At 47.2% G+C, this 18,990-nt stretch overlaps 1 protein-coding gene across 4 annotated transcripts in view; it reads right to left on the bottom strand.

Annotated features, from left to right (window-relative positions):
• The window catches only part of TRPM8 (transient receptor potential cation channel subfamily M member 8), a 92,510-nt gene that overhangs the window by 24,428 nt on the left and 49,092 nt on the right, over positions 1 to 18,990 (bottom strand). For all 4 annotated transcript variants that reach the window (XM_061412695.1, XM_061412692.1, XM_061412693.1 and 1 more), the window contains 4 exons: positions 18,011 to 18,102; positions 12,760 to 12,901; positions 11,316 to 11,487; positions 9,305 to 9,482 (listed from right to left, as the gene is read on the bottom strand). In XM_061412695.1, the coding sequence (XP_061268679.1) occupies positions 9,305 to 9,482; positions 11,316 to 11,487; positions 12,760 to 12,901; positions 18,011 to 18,102 (584 nt within the window). The remainder of the gene's footprint in view (positions 1 to 9,304; positions 9,483 to 11,315; positions 11,488 to 12,759; positions 12,902 to 18,010; positions 18,103 to 18,990) is intronic.

Genomic DNA, 18,990 nt, shown 5'->3' with positions numbered 1-18,990 from the left:
GCACGCCCGGGTTAACGAAGTCCAGGCGGGCAGCCTGCCAGGAATCACGTTTTACTCTATTCTTTGTGCTAGAACCAGTATCACCATTCAAATGGTAATGCCCTGGGAGCAGCATCTTAAATCCTTATCTATGCACCCAAAAATGGTTTCTGCCGATTGCTATTGCAGTGCCCCAAATTAAAAAAAAAAAAATAATTGCATCAAATGTTGTCTTCTTAAGTTTTATCCAAAAGGAGTTACTCCTTCCTATTGAAGGGAGGAACACTCAGGATGCCTAGAGCTGGAGAACATGAACCGTCCCTCTCTTCCTGGGAAGCTTTGAGTGGAACTATGGCCGAGAAGGGTCCTTCCTAGTGGGAAGAGATTGGCATCTTACCTCACCAGTCACTCAGAGGCAAAGGAAAACATCTCACGCCTCCCAGGTCATCTAGAAAAGGAACTGGCAATGTGACCCAGGGGCCAAAACTGCTCTGTAAGGGGCCATGAGCAGAGAGGAGGGGATGGTGCAGGGGCATGAGGCATGGCTTCTTTCCGCATTTCTGGTCGAAGCCAGACCATGGCTGGCACATACCGAAAAGGCTGCCAAGCCCTGGTCTAAAATGCACTTAGACCAGTGCCCACAACAGAGGCTGGTGTTGGTAGCAGTCTTCACCTTGAAGAACTCTGCCTCCCGTCTCTGCCCCAGGTGCTCCTCAGGACAACCCAGCAGGCTCCATGGAGCCCCAGCTGGAACCACTGCTTCCTCTGCACTTCAGGGTCCAGGTGGATCCAGTGAGCAGCGTTCCTCTCCTGGGCAAGCAGTAAAAGCCCTGATCCGCATCCCAGGGGTTGTAGACGAGCTGGCTGATTACTGGACATGAATACCCAAAGGCCGCTTTGCAGAAATCACACATTTCCAGGGCTGACCATGCTGAGGTCCACCTTTACTCAGGCCCACCTTCCCCCAGAGAGCAGCAGAAAAGGATAAACGTGACCCGGAGCCAAATCTCACCCTAGACCTTCTAGATTGCTCTTCTTCTCTCGAGTCAGCCCCAGCCTCCGCCAAAAAGACATGAGGACTACCCAGGGCAGGCTAATAACTGGGCACTGCTTCAAAGCACTTTGCTCGAACGATTTTGATGTTCTTAAACATGGTTTTCCATTTCCGTAGAGGAGAGGCTGAGTTCTGCTGTCGATGCATCTCAACCCCCTCAGCAAACCCAAATGTCCAGAGCAGCTCAGGGCCCCTCCCTCAGGTTCAGGCTCTCATCCACCCAACTCTGATGGTCCTCACTCTCCCTGCCAAGCACTGGCCATCTAGTGTCTTCCTTGGGAGAAATTCTGCAAGGTCTCCACCTTTAAAGAAAAACATTTAGCTGAATCACGCTAAATGTGGGATCTTAGTTCCCCAGCCAGGGATGGAACCCACGCCCCCTGTATTGGAAGCACAGAATCTTAACAACTGGACCACCAAGGAAATCTGAGCACAGTCCCCTTTGACTAAACATCTCTCGTGATATCTTGTGCCCTCAGCTACCCAGCCGGTAGGATCTCTGTCCCCTAGGAGCAGCTGAGTACGAGAGGATGAAGAGACAGGAGAGACGAACCCTCAGACATCCCTTGTCAGTGAAAATGTTACTGAGAGATAAATGTTTAGGATTCAGATAGCCTTGTAATACACATGGCTGAAATTCAGCATTACGTTAAAAGAGTAATGTGCCTGACCAAAGAACAAAAGGATGACTAAATATTAAGGTCACTTATGTAATTCATCATTTTCATAATACATCATAGATCAAAAGAAAAAATACCATTTCAATTATTGCTAGAAAGTTTTCTGGCGACATGCAACATCCATTTCTGATTAGGAGGGGAAAAAAAGAAGTAGAAGAAAGAAGGAGCTTAATAAATATGAAATAGGAGGAAACTTCCATGACATGAGAAACAGAAAAGAGAGAGAAAAAAAAGAATTCAGTAAGGAGACATGGAATTATTTTTTTCTCTCTTTTCTTTTCATCACATCATGGAAGTTTCCTCCTGTTTCTTATTTATTAAACTCATTGGAAAAGACCCTGATGCTGGGAAATATTGAGGGCAGGAGGAGAAGAGGGTGACAGAGGATGAGATGGTTGGATGGCATCACCAACTCAGTGGACATGAGTTTGGCAAACTCCAGGAGATAGTGCAGGACAGGGAAGCCTGGCATGCTGCAGTCCATGGGGTTGCAAAGAGCCAGACATGACTTAGCGGCTGAACAATAACAAAAGAGACTTATTCCAAAATAAGTTATATTTCATAACCTCCCTACACATCAAAAAACAGTTATCGAAAAAACATAATAGAAAAACTATATCACTCACAACCACAAATGGCTAGGAAAAAATGTACAGAACATTGACCATATCCACGTGGAAAAAGTCCACAAAACTGAGGAACTATATGTATTTAATTAAGTGGAGAAAAACCCATTTTTTTCTGGCACTTCTTTTAGATTTCAGCTTCCCCTAAATGAATCTACAAAGTTAACATCAGCACAATAAAATTCATTAACAAAATTTTTGGAATAGGAAAGAAAAACGGATTTCAGAAGATAAGCCTTAGGCCCTCCATCTGATTAAACATACAAGAAAAGCCAGGAAAAGTCTAAGTAAGACTAATGAAGGGCCTTCATACAACAGATGTTAAAATGATTTTTAAAGATCAGTAATTAAAGCCGTTTGGTAGTAAAAACAAAAAAAAGAAAGACCAATCCACAGAGCAGAATGGAAAGTCTGCAAAAAATTCATAAAGAAAAAGTAGACGCTAAAATGATGTCAGAATCTAGAAAAACTTGCAATACAAAAAACTTGCCAGCTAGACTGCAAGCAGATCAACCTCTCTTCCAAGCTTTTCACAGATTTCAGGCATTTTCCACCTGCCCTTCTTTGCCTGACACACTAGCCATATCCAAGGACCCTGGATCACCCTGACGTTTTGCACCCATGCAGTGCCCCAGCGGGTGTGTTAAAATGTTTCCGCACATCCAGGCTCCCCCCTGACTCTGTGGCACCAAAAATGCATCAAAGAGACCAGTAAGAAACAGTCAGCGATTTCATGGCACTGGTTTTTGTGATGCTAAACGCTGAGTTTGTTTTTGTCAAAGTAACACAACTAAGATTATGCTGTTTGCCTGTGTGCTGCTGCTGCTAAGTCACCTCAGTCGTGTCCAACTCTGTGTGACCCCATAGACGGCAGCCCACCAGGCTCCCCCGTCCCTGGGATTCTCCAGGCAAGAATACTGGAGTGGGTTGCCATTTCCTTCTCCAATGCATGAAAGTGAAAAGTGAAAGTGAAGTCGCTCAGTCGTATCCGACTCTTTGCGACCCCATGGACTGCAGCCCACCAGGCTCCTCCGTCCATGGGATTTTCCAGGCAAGAGTACTGGAGTGGGGTGCCATTGCTTTCTCTGGCTTGCCTGTGTAGAGACCCATGAACACCTCCCTTCATCTGCAAGAAAAACTCCAAATTCTTTGCCACGGCAGAAAAGACTCCATAACCTACCACTTCAACTTCCTCCCCTCTGTAGTCGCTGGTCCTCCCCAGACCGATTTATCTCCTCTACCTCTCCCTCTCCAACCCAACCTCAAAGGGCAAAGGTCTCACCCACTCACTGCTGCCCACCTGGGATCTGTCGCAAGTTATGACCCCCACTCAGCACCATGATCCTTTATCAACAGCCTTTTCGTGCTGTTTATACTGTTTGTATCACATCACATCGTCTTATATCACTATGCCTCGTGCCCATCACCCTCAGATAGCAGGGATTTCTTTCTCTTTTTTTTTTTTTTTGGAATATAATTGCTTTCCAATGCTGTGATAGCTTCTGTTGAACAACACGACTCAGCCATAGGTAAGCATACATCCCCTCCCTCTTCAGCTTCTCTCCCTACTCGGTCCCCATCTCCCTGCTTCCTTAGGTCATCAGAGCACAGCAAACTGAGCTCTTTGTGTTAGACAGCAGCTTCCCACCTGCTAGCTGTTATACACATGGCAGGGCATATATGTCAGCCCCACTCCACCAATTTGTCCCAGCCTCCCCTTCCACCGCACATCCCCATCTCCACATGTCCATTCTCTACGTCTCAAATAGCAGAGATTTTAACCTCTCTCTGCCTCCAACTCCTCATTTATAAATGGTTATAAAGCCACACCTACACAAAAATGATGACTAATTTACACAAGGCCACACATGTGAAGCACTTGAATGTGCCTACCCCAATAAAGTGTCAATAAATATTAGCTATTATTATCATTACCATTATCTGCTCCCTTTTCATCCTGATTCAGTAGCCTGCCTGGGACTAATGAAGTCACCCCAACGCTTAAGTCTGTACCACATGATATTTTTTTTTCCTATTCTGCTCCATATTTGTAACGAACATACATTAGTCCTAAGACTAAAAAATCATTCTTAGAAATCACCCTAGACAGGGCATGTCTTGTGGGTCCGTTTCAGCAGAAAAGCCTCTGGTGGATTGATCTTCAGGACCCAGTACCTGCAGGCGCCTCAGCTGTGTGTTAACATGACCCCGAGTCATCTACTGACAACTAAGTTCACTCCGTGCTCTGATAAGCCTCACATGGCCTGTGATCAATAATTTTAATGTGGAATAATCACAGATGTTCACATCCATTTCCTTTCCCTGCTGAATACCATCTAGAGAACACTCCAATATCGCTTTAAAATCCCAAGTGTTCATTTACTTTGAGTTCAAAAGGCTGCCATTGTGTATAGTTAAGCTGTTACACGAATATTTTGATGTGAAGCCAGATGGGGGTCATAGCCCAGAGCTGTGGGCTCGAAAAGTGAAAGTGAAAGTCGCTCAGTCGCGTCTGACTCTTTGTGACCCCATGGACTATGCAGTCCATGGAATTCTCCAGGCCAGAATAGTAGAGTGGGTAGCATGTCCCTTCTCCAGGGGATCTTCCCGATCCAGGAAACAAAATAGGGTCTCCTGCATTGCAGGCAGATTCTTTACCGGCTGAGCTATTAGGGAAGCCCAGAACAACCATTACAACCATCTTCCAAGACAGTGTTCTGATCAGTTAGCCTAAGGATAGCAAGGGGACTGTTCTCAAGTGCCCAGACAGGGATTAACAAAGAAAAGGCCTCTGCTTGAGCCCAAGAGGAATCCGGGAAGCCCCCCTGGGAAGGGAACTCCTCCAGCTTTTACACTTAAGCACTGAATGAGGCAACAGTGGGCTGTAGCCCAGCCCAACGGCTCAGGTCTCATGGGGAAAACACTCAGGTTGAAGTCTCGAATGGACACAGCAAGCTGGACCACAGTGTGGCCAGCACAGCCCAACGGCTCAGGTCTCATGGGGAAAACACTCAGGTTGAAGTCTCGAATGGACACAGCAAGCTGGACCGCAGTGTGGCCAGCACAGCAGATGCTGAGCTGCCCATCTTCCACTTCCTTGACCCAAAAAAAATAGGCCAGACTCCTGTCCCTCTCAGCTCCAAATTCTATCATTTTATGATTGTCAAGGGCATAATGAATTACAAACTGATACAATCCTGAAGAATGGCTTTGGAGAACACCTAGAGGAAGAAATGGCAACCCACTCTGGTATTCTTGCCTGGAGAATCCCATGGCCAGAGGAGCCTGGTCACAGAGAGTCCGCCATAGGCTATAGTCCACGGGGTCATAAAGAGTTGGACACAACTGAGCACGCGCGTGCACACACACACACACACACACAGTCACAGCACACAGACTCAGGCAAGCTCTAAGCACTACTCCACATTGCCTCTTGAGATCTCCTGAATTCACGTCACTCAGAGTCCACAGCACTGGGAGCTGTCAGCCTTTTTGTTGAATGGTTGTAGATGTTATATCGGTGGTCGGTTTTTACAGGGGCAGCTCAGTGTTCAACATAAAGGTTGACAGGAGAGGCTATCACTGTCAAATAGAACCCCAGTCATCTCATTTCCTCCCCACTCTTGCTTCAAGTCTGGGACTTGGTCTTCCCTTCTCTGCCCTCACATGGATACATAATCACTCCTCTTGCCATCTCTCTCTGCAAGCTCAGACTTGGGGACGTTCGGCGGCCTGACATGGTCCAGCTTCCCTTAAGCAATACAGGTATCTGGATCCCTAAGTCCTTTTCAGGACCCCGTTAGAGCCAGTGATGGTTGAGGGAGGGGAGTGGTTGCACACTCCCTCTTTAAGGCCAGTGGGACCAATGGCCACGTGACCTCCGTGGCCCACACACCTGACATAGAGCAGATGTTATCCGTGTGATGAACCCGTCACTCGTTTGACATTCACCATTAACACTTCCCTAGTGGCTCAGTCAGTAAAGCATTTGCTTGCAATTCGGGAGACCTGGGTTCGATCCCTGGGTCGGGAAGATCCCCTGGAGAAGGACATGGCAACCCACTCCAGTACTCTTGCCTGGAAAATCCCATAGACAGAGGAGCCTGGTGGGCTACAGTCCATGGAGTCGCAGAGTCGGACACAACTGAGTGACTTCACTATTAACACTTCAGCCTGACTAACAGAACAGGAAGCTAAGCTCCTCACTGGTGACCGAATAAGGAACTAAAAGCAGAACGAATTCTGTTCTTTCATCCATGGAACAAACCCAGGAAGGGCCAGGCACTGAGACAGACACAGTCTCTGCCCTCCAGAGCTTACAGTCTGGAAGGAGAGGAGGCTATGGCTGTGAAGGGGGCGCATGGGGTCATTATGCATAGAAGGGAGGGCACATGGACCACTCAGGCCAAGGATGCTGCTGGGCTCCTTAGAGGATAAGGAGGAAGGGGGAGGGAGCCATCAAGATGGAACAGGTGATGCCGACAGAGCAGTGACATCTGCAAAAGTGTCAGGCAGGACAGATCACCTCGTTCAGGGACGAACAGGTGGGATGCCTGCGGACGGAATCCTTAAGGTGTTTTCAAAGTTCAGCTCACAGACGGCCTTGGAGGAGGTTGAAATTTACCCCGAACACTGTGGGGAAATACTAAAATACTGCCAGAATTTTAAGCAAAGCAGTCACATTTTGGAAGCACCTGGACTAGAGGCGGATGTCTCTGTGCTCCTGAAGGCCGGATGACCACTCGCTGCCCAGTACCATGGATGCGTGATGTCCCCAGAGGCACGTGTCCCCCCCACCCAGCCTCACTCCAGGGCGGGCCACTGACCAACAGAGAAAGATGACCCTCGATTACAATCCTGGCACCCCTCACGGCTCTGGGTGACAACTGACTGTTTTTTTAATTATAGAAGTAATATGTGATCATTGTGATTTTTTAAATTTCTTTTTTATTGTCAGAAAATAAGATTATAACCTAAAATAAGTCTGCACTTTGCGTTTTATATTTAACAAAATATCCTTCCAAGTCAATAAACAGAGGCCCCACCTTTTCTTTTTAAGGGCTGCATAGTATTCCACGCTGTGGCTAGAGCATGTTTTGTTCTGTCATCACCGTATCGTCAGGCATCAAATGATGGATCTAATAAGTGCTCTTACATATGTGCCTTTAGTAAAGATTCCCAGACGTGAAGGACTTGGGCCAAAGGTTTGTATATTTTTAATAGCTATTTTCAGATCACTCTACCAAAAGCTGGAGACAAGTCAGACTCCCAGAACCACCCCCAACCCTTCCTGTGATGTCTGTTTACCTGACAGATCCTAAACCAGCACCTCGCTCTTGGTTTCATCTGACTTTTCCCACAACAAGGGTGAGCCCCTTTCCATATGATTAGGGACCATTTAAATTTCTCTGAATTGCATTCCCCTTGCCCATTGCCAACAAAGGTCCGTCTAGTCAAGGCTATGGTTTTCCCAGTGGTCATGTATGGATGTGAGAGTTGGACTGTGAAGAAGGCTGAGCGCCGAAGAATTGATGCTTTTGAACTGTGGTGTTGGAGAAGACTCTTGAGAGTCCCTTGGACTGCAAGGAGATCCAACCAGTCCATTCTGAAGGAGATCAGTCCTGGGTGTTCATTGGAAGGACTGATGCTGAAGCAGAAACTCCAATACTTTGGCCACCTCATGCGAAGAGTTGACTCACTGGAAAAGACTCTGATGCTGGGAGGGATTGGGGGCAGGAGGAGAAGGGGACGATAGAGGATGAAATGGCTGGATGGCATCACTGACTCGATGGACGTGAGTCTGAGTGAACTCTGGGAGTTGGTGATGGACAGGGAGGCCTGGCGTGCTGCGATTCATGGGGTCGCAAAGAGTCGGACACGACTGAGAGACTAAACTGAACTAAACTGCCCATTTTCTACTGGCTCATCTTTCTTTTTCCAGTGTGCAGGAGCCCATTCTATCTTAAGAACTGGAAGCCTCTGCTCACATTCAGGCGAAGGTTGCCCCCAGGCTATCATTTATCACGTGACTCTATCTGCGGTCCCCTGTACCTAAAACATTTGTTTAATGAAATCAAACGTATTTCTTGTCTGTCATAGTTTCCCAGTTTGGGGGTTCAACTATAGTTTTCATTCACTCCAAGGTTTAACAAATAATTTTTTAATTTATATTTTGTTTCTAAACTATGTGTCTCTCTCTGTGCCAGGATTCATGTACTCAATATAACCAGCTACTTCACAGCAACAGCATAAAAAACCAAGGTACTTCCACTGTAACCGACACATGAGGCTCTCTGAAACCCTCTTAAGAAAGAATAAGGGGTGAGACAAACATGATTTTCTAAATGTATTAAAGAGAATGGCCAAAGGCAATAAAAATGTTTCAGAGTCCCATCGAGTTCTCACGCCAACCTTATTAGACACAAGCCCCAAAGAGAATCACTCTCCTGACCCTGTGCTCTGGACTTGTACTTAAACTCAACATTTTAAAGCAGTGATTACCTAACAGCTGAGTCCCTTAAGCCCTGGAAACCATCCATCTGACTCCATAGAACGTGAGGACCTTGAGCTGAGCTGGGATGCAGTCACTGGCAGGCCAGCATCGCGATGCTCGGGGGAGGTAGCTAAGAGGATATCTAATAGTCTGAACATGCTGGAGGGGGTCACAGTCATCTGTCTTTGGGGTCAAATAAACTCATGTTATAGCTTACAGGGACACACTATATTTGTAATATAGTCCCTTCAAGGCCCCTCCCTACCCTAGACCACCAGTGCCCTAGAGACCTCCAACATGCGTTCCTCAAGGGAGACCTTTGCTGCCTCCCTCCCAGTGCCTCCAGCCCAGCCCAGCACGGGGCCTGGAATCGCGTGGACACCCAGCCAGTGCATCACCGAGCACGTCCAGTGTATCTCAGAGCACATCCAGTGCGTCTCCGAGCACGTCCAGCATGTCACCGAGCACGTACCCGAACATGGCGACCAGCAGGTTGACCAGCAGGATGTTGGTGGACAGCATGTAGATGCACACCAGGGGGATGGTGATCCACTCGGGGAAGCGGGGCAGGTTGTGCTCGTCCAGCTCCACGCACAGGGGCTTGGACTCGTTCCCAGTGAAGGTGCAGTGGGAGAAGTCGTACGTGGTACCTAAGGATGCAGCAACCAACAGGCAAGGTGAGGACACTCGGAAGGGTGGCACCAAGGCACCCCAGCGGGCCACGAGGTGAAAACCGTGCACTGTGTTGGGCACTGTTCCAAGACACTCTACCCAACTGGGCATAAGCCTCAGAATCACGCTTCATTCACTGACTCATATTTCACCGAAATAACGCCACTGGTAGCAACACGGATGGACCAGAGACTATCACAGTAAGTGAAACAAGTCAGAAAGAGAAAGACAAGTATCATGTGGTATCACTTGTAGTGAAAGTCACTCGGTCGTGTCTGATGCTTTGCGACCCATGGACTACACAGTCCATGGAACTCTCCAGGCCAGAATACTGGAGTGGGTAGCCGTTCCCTTCTCCAGGGGATCTTCCCAACCCAGGGATCGAACCCAAGTCTCCCACATTGCAGGCAGACTCTTTACCAGCTGAGCCACCAGGGAAGCCCTATCACTTATATGTGGAATCTAAAAAGTGGTAAAAAGTGAACTTATCTACAAAACAGAGATAGTCACAGGCGTAGAAAACGAACATGGCTACCAGGGAGGAAATGGTGGGGGGAGGGGTGTGTGGTAAATTGAGAGGCTGATACGCATCTGTGTGACTGGGGGCAACAGCCTAGAATGGGGGCCATGGAGAAAGTCTGGATCTGGAAGAGAGGATGAGGAGTTTTTCCTGGGAATCTTAGAGAAGGCAGTGGATGTAAGCGTCTGGCCCTCCAGGAGTCCCGCTGGACTCGACCCTCCGCTGAGCGTGCGAGTCTGACCTGCCGGCTGGTGACACGCCTGTCAGAGAAGATGGTGCCACACCCGTGTGACCTGCAGCAGGACTTAGAGGCTGAGATGCCAACTGCATCCCAGGTCACAGAGCACACGAGTGATGGAACCAGGACTTGAACACTACCTGTCACTGACTCTTGAGGTCACCATGAACCGCCTCCCGTGGGACTAAGGCCACCAACATGTAGGACTGTTGGGAGGACAAAACATACCCACTTATGTAAACTGGCAAGTGCAGAGAGCAGATTGGGGAATGATAATAACAAGCTGCCTTTCCATCGGCGCATGGAAAAGAGCATTCTCTAAGGTCTTGGAAGAGACTGCAGCAGAAGACACCAGAAAGACCACATGAGGCCATGGGGATAATTGAGAAAACACCAAGGAGCTAGGAAATACAAGCCTAGGCCCGGGCGAACATCAGGGGGTTTTTCTTGTGGCAGGACAGAACGCGATGAGCCCAAGCTACTGCCAGCATCACAAAGATGTTCTACAGTTTATCCAAAACACACACCAGTTTGCACATGCCCCATGCTTTCCTTATGCCAACTGGCTGTGATCAAATGAGTGCCATCTCTGCTACCATTAACCTGCCTCCAGATAGTTGGCAGTGAACTCATACCAGAAGCTTAAATCCCAGGTTCCAGGGCAAAATTTTTCACTATTGCACTTTTTGAAATAAATGGGTACCCTGTCACTCTGGACAGACCCACAACACTCTTTTCTACACCAGTGAGGATTCTGGCTGTCATCGGCCATGCTGCTGTCATAAGTTTGAGAAACACTCTTTTTAAGAAGGTTTAAAAATTGCAGGCTGAGATGCTGGGGACAAGCTTGCCAGGGTACATAAGATCCTGCTCAGGAGAAGGAAAAGGCTTTGAGGGTTAGTGTCCACTGCCTGATGTTGGCCGGACTCCAGCAGCCTGTTCCTAGGACAGGTCTCAGGATCAAACCAGGAAGCCCTGGAGGCTCCCTGAGAGCTGGTTCTGGAAGCATCTTTCATGTCCCAGCTGTCCCCATCGGGACTATGTCAGGCTCACCATCCACATCGCTGGGCACTTGGCCAAACATGGCCAGGTAGGGCTCATAGATGACTGAGCGGAAGATCCACCTCCAGCGATGCTCGTTCTGTCTAAGGATCCCCTGCCTGGCCACACCAAAGGCCACCATCCACACGGCAAAGAGGAACAGGAAGAAGAACACGTCGATCAGCTGTCGAGGGAGGAGGACAGAAGAGCAGCGTCAGGACTGCACCAGGGCGGCTCGACTGCTCCGCTGACCACAGAGAAGGGCAGAGGGGCCCCAGGGACCTGCGGCAGCCAGCATCATCCACCCACAAATTTTTAGACATGCTCATCATCACCCCCGGGTCTCGGGGCATGCACTGATGGGTGCATCTTTGCTTGCAGGTTCCCAGGCCATCTCAGAGCAGAGACTTTCTGAATGAGACCTGCCTGGGAGCAGAAGAGGGCCCCAACTCCACAGTGCCCCACTCCTCTCCAGCCAACCCCTGAGCTATTGCTTTTTTTTTTTTTTTTAAGGAAAATAAAAGCTCTCCTTTTTAAACAACAATACACCATTTTATTGTTTTTAATGTTCTGCACACACAGCATGACTTCATGGTGACTCGATGCCCCAGATATGCTTTGAATTAAAACCACAAACTCAGAGGAGCTCAGCGCTGGAAAGGAACCTCGAGATGAGCTCATTCAAACGCCCATCCGATTTAAAGACAAAAACACGGAGGTTTGGGTCACGTGGAGAACAAGCTGGGAGAAGCAACGTGGTCAGCGTGTAATTATCTTTCTGTTCTCTGGCCCCATGAGATGGGTCTGGTGGTGCTTCCCTGAGGTCTGTATTATGTGGTTATAAGATTAAAGTTCCAGACCTCGCTTTGCTCCTAGCTCACTGCATGTCTCCAGACAAACATGTGAACCTCCTGAACCCAACTGTCCACATCTATGAAATGAGTGTAAAAGTCCCTATCCTGCCTACGCACACATGCTCAGTCGTGTCTGACTCTGTGACCCCGTGGACTGTAGCCCACCAGCCTCCTCTGTCCACGGGATTCTCCAGGCAAGAATACTGGAGTGGGTTGCCATTTTCTATTCCAGGGGATCTGTTCCACACAGGGATTAAATCTGAGTTTCTTGCATCTCCTGCATTGGCATGTGGATTCCTTACCACTGTGCCACCACTAGTGAATACTTAAGACTCAAGTGAAAGTACTTGGTAACATGGACGGTCTAAATAGAGATCTTTACTAGGAATGTGCTGAGTTATGCAGTTTGCTCCCAACAGTCATCTTTCATTAAATTTTAACCTGGAAGGGGCCCCTGAGGAAAACAGATCAAAAAAAACAAACGCTACTGATTATGAAATGCCACCATCCCTCTGTGGAGAAAAAGTTCCTCTCAGCAACGAAAGGAACTCTGGGTATAGTCAGAAGAAGGACAACTAACCACAGATACTCTTTATTCTTACCATCCTCTGCAACATTATAATCTTGGGTCCTAAATTTCTGCTGACCGTGAAAATGTGAATCAACCTTAGGGTGAATATAATGTAATCCAGGCAAAAAATCACTCGTCCCGAGTACAGTGAGGTTTTGTTAGCAGGGTGGAGCCTGTGGAAAGAAGGGAAAGACTTTGTGAGATGCTGACAACACATTTCAAAGCTGTGCTTTTGTATCACTTTTATTTATTTCTGGATTGTATTTGCTATATTGTCTTTTAATTTTACTGAAGTGTAGTTGATTTATAATCAAAGTTTTAGTTTTAAAAATAACCAAACGTGAAGAAACAGCCAAAAGCCTGGGAACTGAAAGTGGAAATAGACCAGGGTCTGCACCTGCCCTTCAGCCACTGAACACCAAGGGCCGCGTGCACTGCCCTCGTGACTCCAGGAGAGACGAGGACATCACACACAGCAGAGCTCCCAAGATTCCCGACGCTTCAGCCCTTCAGCCTAAATACAGTAAGTCCCCTCCACATGGATCTTCGAGATGTGAACTTTCAAAGATGCAAATATGGGTTCCCACGTCCAGTTGTGTAAGTGAGTTCAGCTGTCTGGTGTGCACTGTCAAGAGCACGCATCCTGTAGATTGGGCTTTGTGTACTGCACTGCACAGCTCTGTGTAGCGTGGGCTTCCCAAGCAGCTCAGCAGCAAAGAATCCGCCTGCCCACTCAGGAGATGCAAGTTCGATCCCTGGGTCGGGAAGATTCCCTGGAAAAGGAAATGGCAACCCGCTCCAGTATTCTTGCCTGGGAAATCTCGTGGACAGAGGAGCCTGGTGGGCCACAGTCCACGGGGCCGACAAGAGTCAAACACGACTCAGTGGCTAAACCACAGTGTCGAGTACAGTCGTGCTGTAACTTCATTTCAAGCCCAGGATGTCCGGAAGCAAGCGTAAAGGAGCAGTGATACAGCTGCTTCGAGCTGGACTGTGAGGAAGGCTGGGCGCCGAAGAATGGATGCTTTTGAACTGTGGTGTTGGAGAAGACTTCTGAGAGTCCCTTGGACTGCAAGGAGATCCAGCCAGTCCATTCTGAAGGAGCTCAGCCCTGGGATTTCTTTGGAAGAAATGGTGCTAAAGCTGAAACTCCAGTACTTTGGCCACCTCATGTGAAGAGCTGACTCATTGGAAAAGACCCTGATGCTGGGAGGGATTGAGAGCAAGAGGAGAAGGGGACGACAGAGGATGAGATGGCTGGATGGCATCACTGACTCCATGGACGTGAGTCTGAGTGAACTCCGGGAGTTGGTGAGGGACAGGGAGGCCTGGCGTGCTGTGGTTCATGGGGTCGCAAAGAGTCGGACACGACTGAGTGACTGAACTGAACTGAACTATACTTTTCAAGGTACTATATTGTAAGATCAAAAATGTTTCATTTTTTGTGTTTCTTTTTAATGTATTATTTGAGTGAAAATTACTATCAATCTATTACAGTACAGTACTATATAGCAGATTGTGTTACATGGGTCCCTAGGCTAACTTTGTCAGACTTAATGAACACACTCCCCTGACAAAACACGTTCGAATGGAGGGGATTTATTGTACTACTGTAGGACCCAATCCTGTTGTCGCTAACTTCCCGGCTCACAAGGCTTCCACAATGATGCCAACCACTTGGCACCTGCGCCTGCCAGGTTCCCCCCAATGAAACTTACCTCATTTGCACCAGATCATTTGATTAACTAACCATCTGCTAGCATGTTCATTGAAAACCTTATGTGCTTTCTAACTGGAATGATCCAGAAATCACGTCCAACCGTGATCCAAAAGCTGAGCCTTTAACCCAAGCGGAAAGGGAGGTTTTGAAGGAGGAAATTGAGCTTTATCCAGTTCACATCATAGTGTGAGCACTCACTGTAAAGCTTCTCATTCTCAGATCAGATCAGATAAGTCGCTCACTTCTGTCCGACTCTTTGCGACCCCATGAATCGCAGCACCCCAGGCCTCCCTGTCCATCACCAACTCCCAAAGTTCACTCAGACTCACGTCCATCGAGTCAGTGATGCCATCCAGCCATCTCATCCTCTGTCGTCCCCTTCTCTTCTTGTCCCCAATCCCTCCCAGCATCAGAGTCTTTTCCAGTGAGTCAACTCTTCACATGAGGTGGCCAAAGTACTGGAGTTTCAGCTTTAGCATCATTCCTTCCAAAGAAATTCCAGGGCCGATCTCCTTCAGAATGGACTGGCTGGATCTCCTTGCAGTCCAAGGGACTCTCAAGAGTCTTCTCCAACACCACAGTTCAAAAACATCAATTCTTCGGCGCTCAGCCTTCTTCACAGTCCAATTCTCACATCCATACATGACCACGGGAAAAACCATAGCCTTGACTAGACGGAGCTTTGTTGGCAAAGTAATGTCTCTGCTTTTGAATATGCTATCTAGGTTGGTCATAACTTTCCTTCCAAGGAGTAAGCATCTTTTAATTTGATGGCTGCAGTCACCATCTGCAGTGATTTTGGAGCCCCAAAAATAAAGTCTGACACTGTTTCCACTGTTTCCCCATCTAGTTCCCATGAAGTGATGGGACTGCATGCCATGATCTTCGTTTTCTGAATGTTGAGCTTTAAGCCAACTTTTTCACTCTCCACTTTCACTTTCATCAAGAGGCTCTTTAGTTCTTCTTCACTTTCTGCCATAAGGGTGGTGTCATCTGCGTATCTGAGGTTATTGATATTTCTCCCAGCAATCTTGATTCCAGCTTGTGTTTCTTCCAGTCCAGCGTTTCTCATGATTTACTCTGCATAGAAGTTAAATAAACAGGGTGACAATATACAGCCTTGACGTACTCCTTTTCCTATTTGGAACCAGTCTGTTGTTCCATGTCCAGTTCTAACTGTTGCTTCCTGACCTGCATACAAATTTCTCAAGAGGCAGGTCAGGTGGTCTGGTATTCCCATCTCTTTCAGAATTTTCCACAGTTTATTGTGATGATCCACACAGTCAAAGGCTTTGGCATAGTCAATAAAGCAGAAATAGATGTTTTTCTGGAACTCTCTTGCTTTTTCCATGATCCAGCGGATGTTGGCAATTTGATCTCTGGTTCCTCTGCCTTTTCTAAAACCAGCTTGAACATCAGGAGGTTCACAGTTCACATATTGCTGAAGCCTGGCTTGGAGAATTTTGAGCATTACTTTTCTAGCATGTGAGATGGGTGCAATTGTGTGGTAGTTTGAGCATTCTTTGGCATTGCCTTTCTTTGGGATTGGAATGAAAACTGACCTTTTCCAGTCCTGTGGCCACTGCTGAGTTTTCCAAATTTGCTGGCATATTGAGTGCAGCACTTTCACAGCATCATCTTTCAGGATTTCAAATAGTTCAACTGGAATTCCATCACCTCCACTAGCTTTGTTCATAGTGATGCTTTCTAAGGCCCACTTGACTTCACATTCCAGGATGTCTGGCTCTAGGTCAGTGATCACACCATCGTGATTATCTGGGTAATGAAGATCTTTTTTGTACAGTTATTCTGTGTATTCTTGCCATCTCTTCTTAATAGCTTCTGCTTCTGTTAGGTCCATACCATTTCTGTCCTTTATCAAGCCCATCTTTGCATGAAATATTCCTTTGGTATCTATGATTTTCTTGAAGAGATCTCTAGTCTTTCCCATTCTGTTGTTTTCCTCTATTTCTTTGCATTGATCGCTGAAGAAGGCTTTCTTATCTCTTCTTGCTATTCTTTGGAACTCTGCATTCAGATGTTTATATCTTTCCTTTTCTTCTTTGCTTTTCGCTTCTCTTCTTTTCACAGCTATTTGTAAGGCCTCCCCAGACAGCCATTTTGCTTGTTTGCATTTCTTTTCCATGGGGATGGTCTTGATCCCTGTCTCCTGTACAATGTGACGAACCTGATTCCATAGTTCATCAGGCACTCTCTCTATCAGATCTAGGCCCTTAAATCTATTTCTCACTTCCACTGTATAATCATAAGGGATTTGATTTAAGTGGGTGTAAATACGAATAGAAAAGCTTCTCTGCTCCATCAGAACCAGGAATTTCACCTTGAAGCTATTGGGGAGGCAGGTCTGGAAGGAGCAGGACTGGGCAAGGGGGCTCACGGTTTGGGTGCACCCCAATATCCCTGTCAGGTGAAGTCATGTTGCTTTTTCCCTCCAAACACAATTTCCAACTGGTTTTTCCAATCATGAGTTCTGAGATTGAGGAAACCTTGCAGCTGGGAGGGCAGGCTCCAGAACCAACATTTGAGTTGAAGTTAAATGCATGTTAGATTATATGGCCTCAAAGCAAAACGCTGTGTGATATTTACACCTTCATCATTCTCTAGGGCCCTCAATTTCTAATTTCCTCTCCCCAAATTATACAAGCGCAAAGAGAAAAACCATGAAGAACCCCTTTCCAATTACAGATCACCAAGAGGGGGGATGAGAGGAGACACAACTTTATATCAACCAGGCTGTGTCTCTAAGAGGCAGAGACAACAGGCATTTGTAATAATCTCTAAATGGGGGGGACAGGGAGGATACATAGCAACTGGGCAGCCCCAGACCAGCTCACCCTCCGGCCACGTGATGGGAAGAACTGTAAGCAAACCAATTCTGGGGTTCAGAGGGACTGCTGTAGTAAGAAAACATTTTTTAAAAGGAATAGCCACCGATTTTCTGAATGGTGTTCTGGAGATAGTCTATTCCCTCATAGCTCAGTTGGTAAATCATCTGCCTGCAATGCAGGAGACCTGAGTTCGATTCCTAGATCTGAGTGGGTGGAAGATCCCCTGGAGAAGGAAATGGCAACCCACTCCAGTATTCTTGCCTGGAGAGTCCCATGGACAGAGGAGCCTGGCAGGCTACAGTCCACAGGATCGCAAGAGTCAGACACGACTTAGTGACTAAACCACCACCACCATACTCATAACGTTGCTGCTGTTGCTGCTTAGTCGCTAAGTCGTATTTGACTCTTCGTGACCCCATGGACTGTAGTCCACAAGCTCCTCTGTCCGTGGAATTTCCCAGACAAGAATACTGAAGTGGATTGCCATTTCCCCCTCCAGGGGATTTTCCCGACCCAGGGATCGAACCCCTGTCTCCTGCATTGGCAGGTGGGTTCTTTAGCACTGAGCCACCAGGGAAGCCCTGTATTCATAAAATATCAGGACCATATTTCACCCTATCTCACTTATCTTGGGCTTGAAATGTCTCTCCTCCACCTTTCCACCTGAGAGAATCCACACACTGACACTTGAAGATGTGCTGAGGACTACTTACCGAAAGACAATCCCCGCTATGAAGTAGAAAAGCCCGAGTGAATCCATGACGTTCCACAGGTCGGTAAAGTAATTCACGCCGTTCACGCACCACTGCAGAGCAGAGGGACAGAAAGGACACAGCAGCTGGAACATCAGCTGTGTCCAGGTTTATTCACGCTCACACATTTCTCTCCAGATCCATTTTGAGTCCGTGATGTACCAAGTATGCCCTGCAACTGACCCCTGTGATTCCCGGGGGATTGGAAAGTAAGGTCACATGCCTGCTGTTCTGCTGCTCATATGTTGCTAACAAAGTCAAGGAAAAAGACACAGGGATCCTTACTGTTCTTTAAAAAGGAACCTGCAGAGCCTGTGTGGGCCAAGTTGGAACCCTCCCCCAACCGCCACGTACAGTGGTGTAGGCTGCACACTGGACAACTCTTCAAGGCTGTTACCCATACTGCCGTCATCACAGATTTGTGTGTTTCCTATAAATATTTTCTGACACATGACAATAAAAGGTCTTTAAAAAGGGAACTTTTTTTTAGAAGTTTAAAAAACCCTTTTTTGCACGCAGGTGCTATACATGGTACCTAAGGGAACAGATGTGGTCACAGAAATGACTGATGTGAACAATGTGTCTTAAGGATCTTTTTGTCATGATGTGCATATATCAGTCATGATTTCTCAGAAGAAAGCATGTCAGGAAAACACTTGAAGAGGAATAAGATTCTCCATTAGAAGAGGCTGCATCTGGACAGCCTCTCTGGCAATCCATCCACTAGATTTGGGTGATTCCAGGGAGGTCATCTCACCTGTCATTTGCTTATCCAGTCAGAACATATTTACTGAGAGTCCACAGGATTGCAAATACCTGTGGTGGGCTCCTGAGACACAAAGACATCAGATTGGGTGCAACGTGGACTTTGAAGGAATCCACTGGCCCACGGGAAAGATAGATGTTAAACATGTTTAAAATGAAACGTGATAAGGGTCGGA

The sequence above is a fragment of the Bos javanicus genome, chromosome 3 (genome assembly GCF_032452875.1).
Source record: "Bos javanicus breed banteng chromosome 3, ARS-OSU_banteng_1.0, whole genome shotgun sequence".
Classification (NCBI taxonomy): Eukaryota; Metazoa; Chordata; class Mammalia; order Artiodactyla; family Bovidae; genus Bos; species Bos javanicus.
The sequence above is the reverse complement of the archived record's forward strand: the minus strand, read 5'-3'. Positions and strand labels throughout refer to the sequence as shown.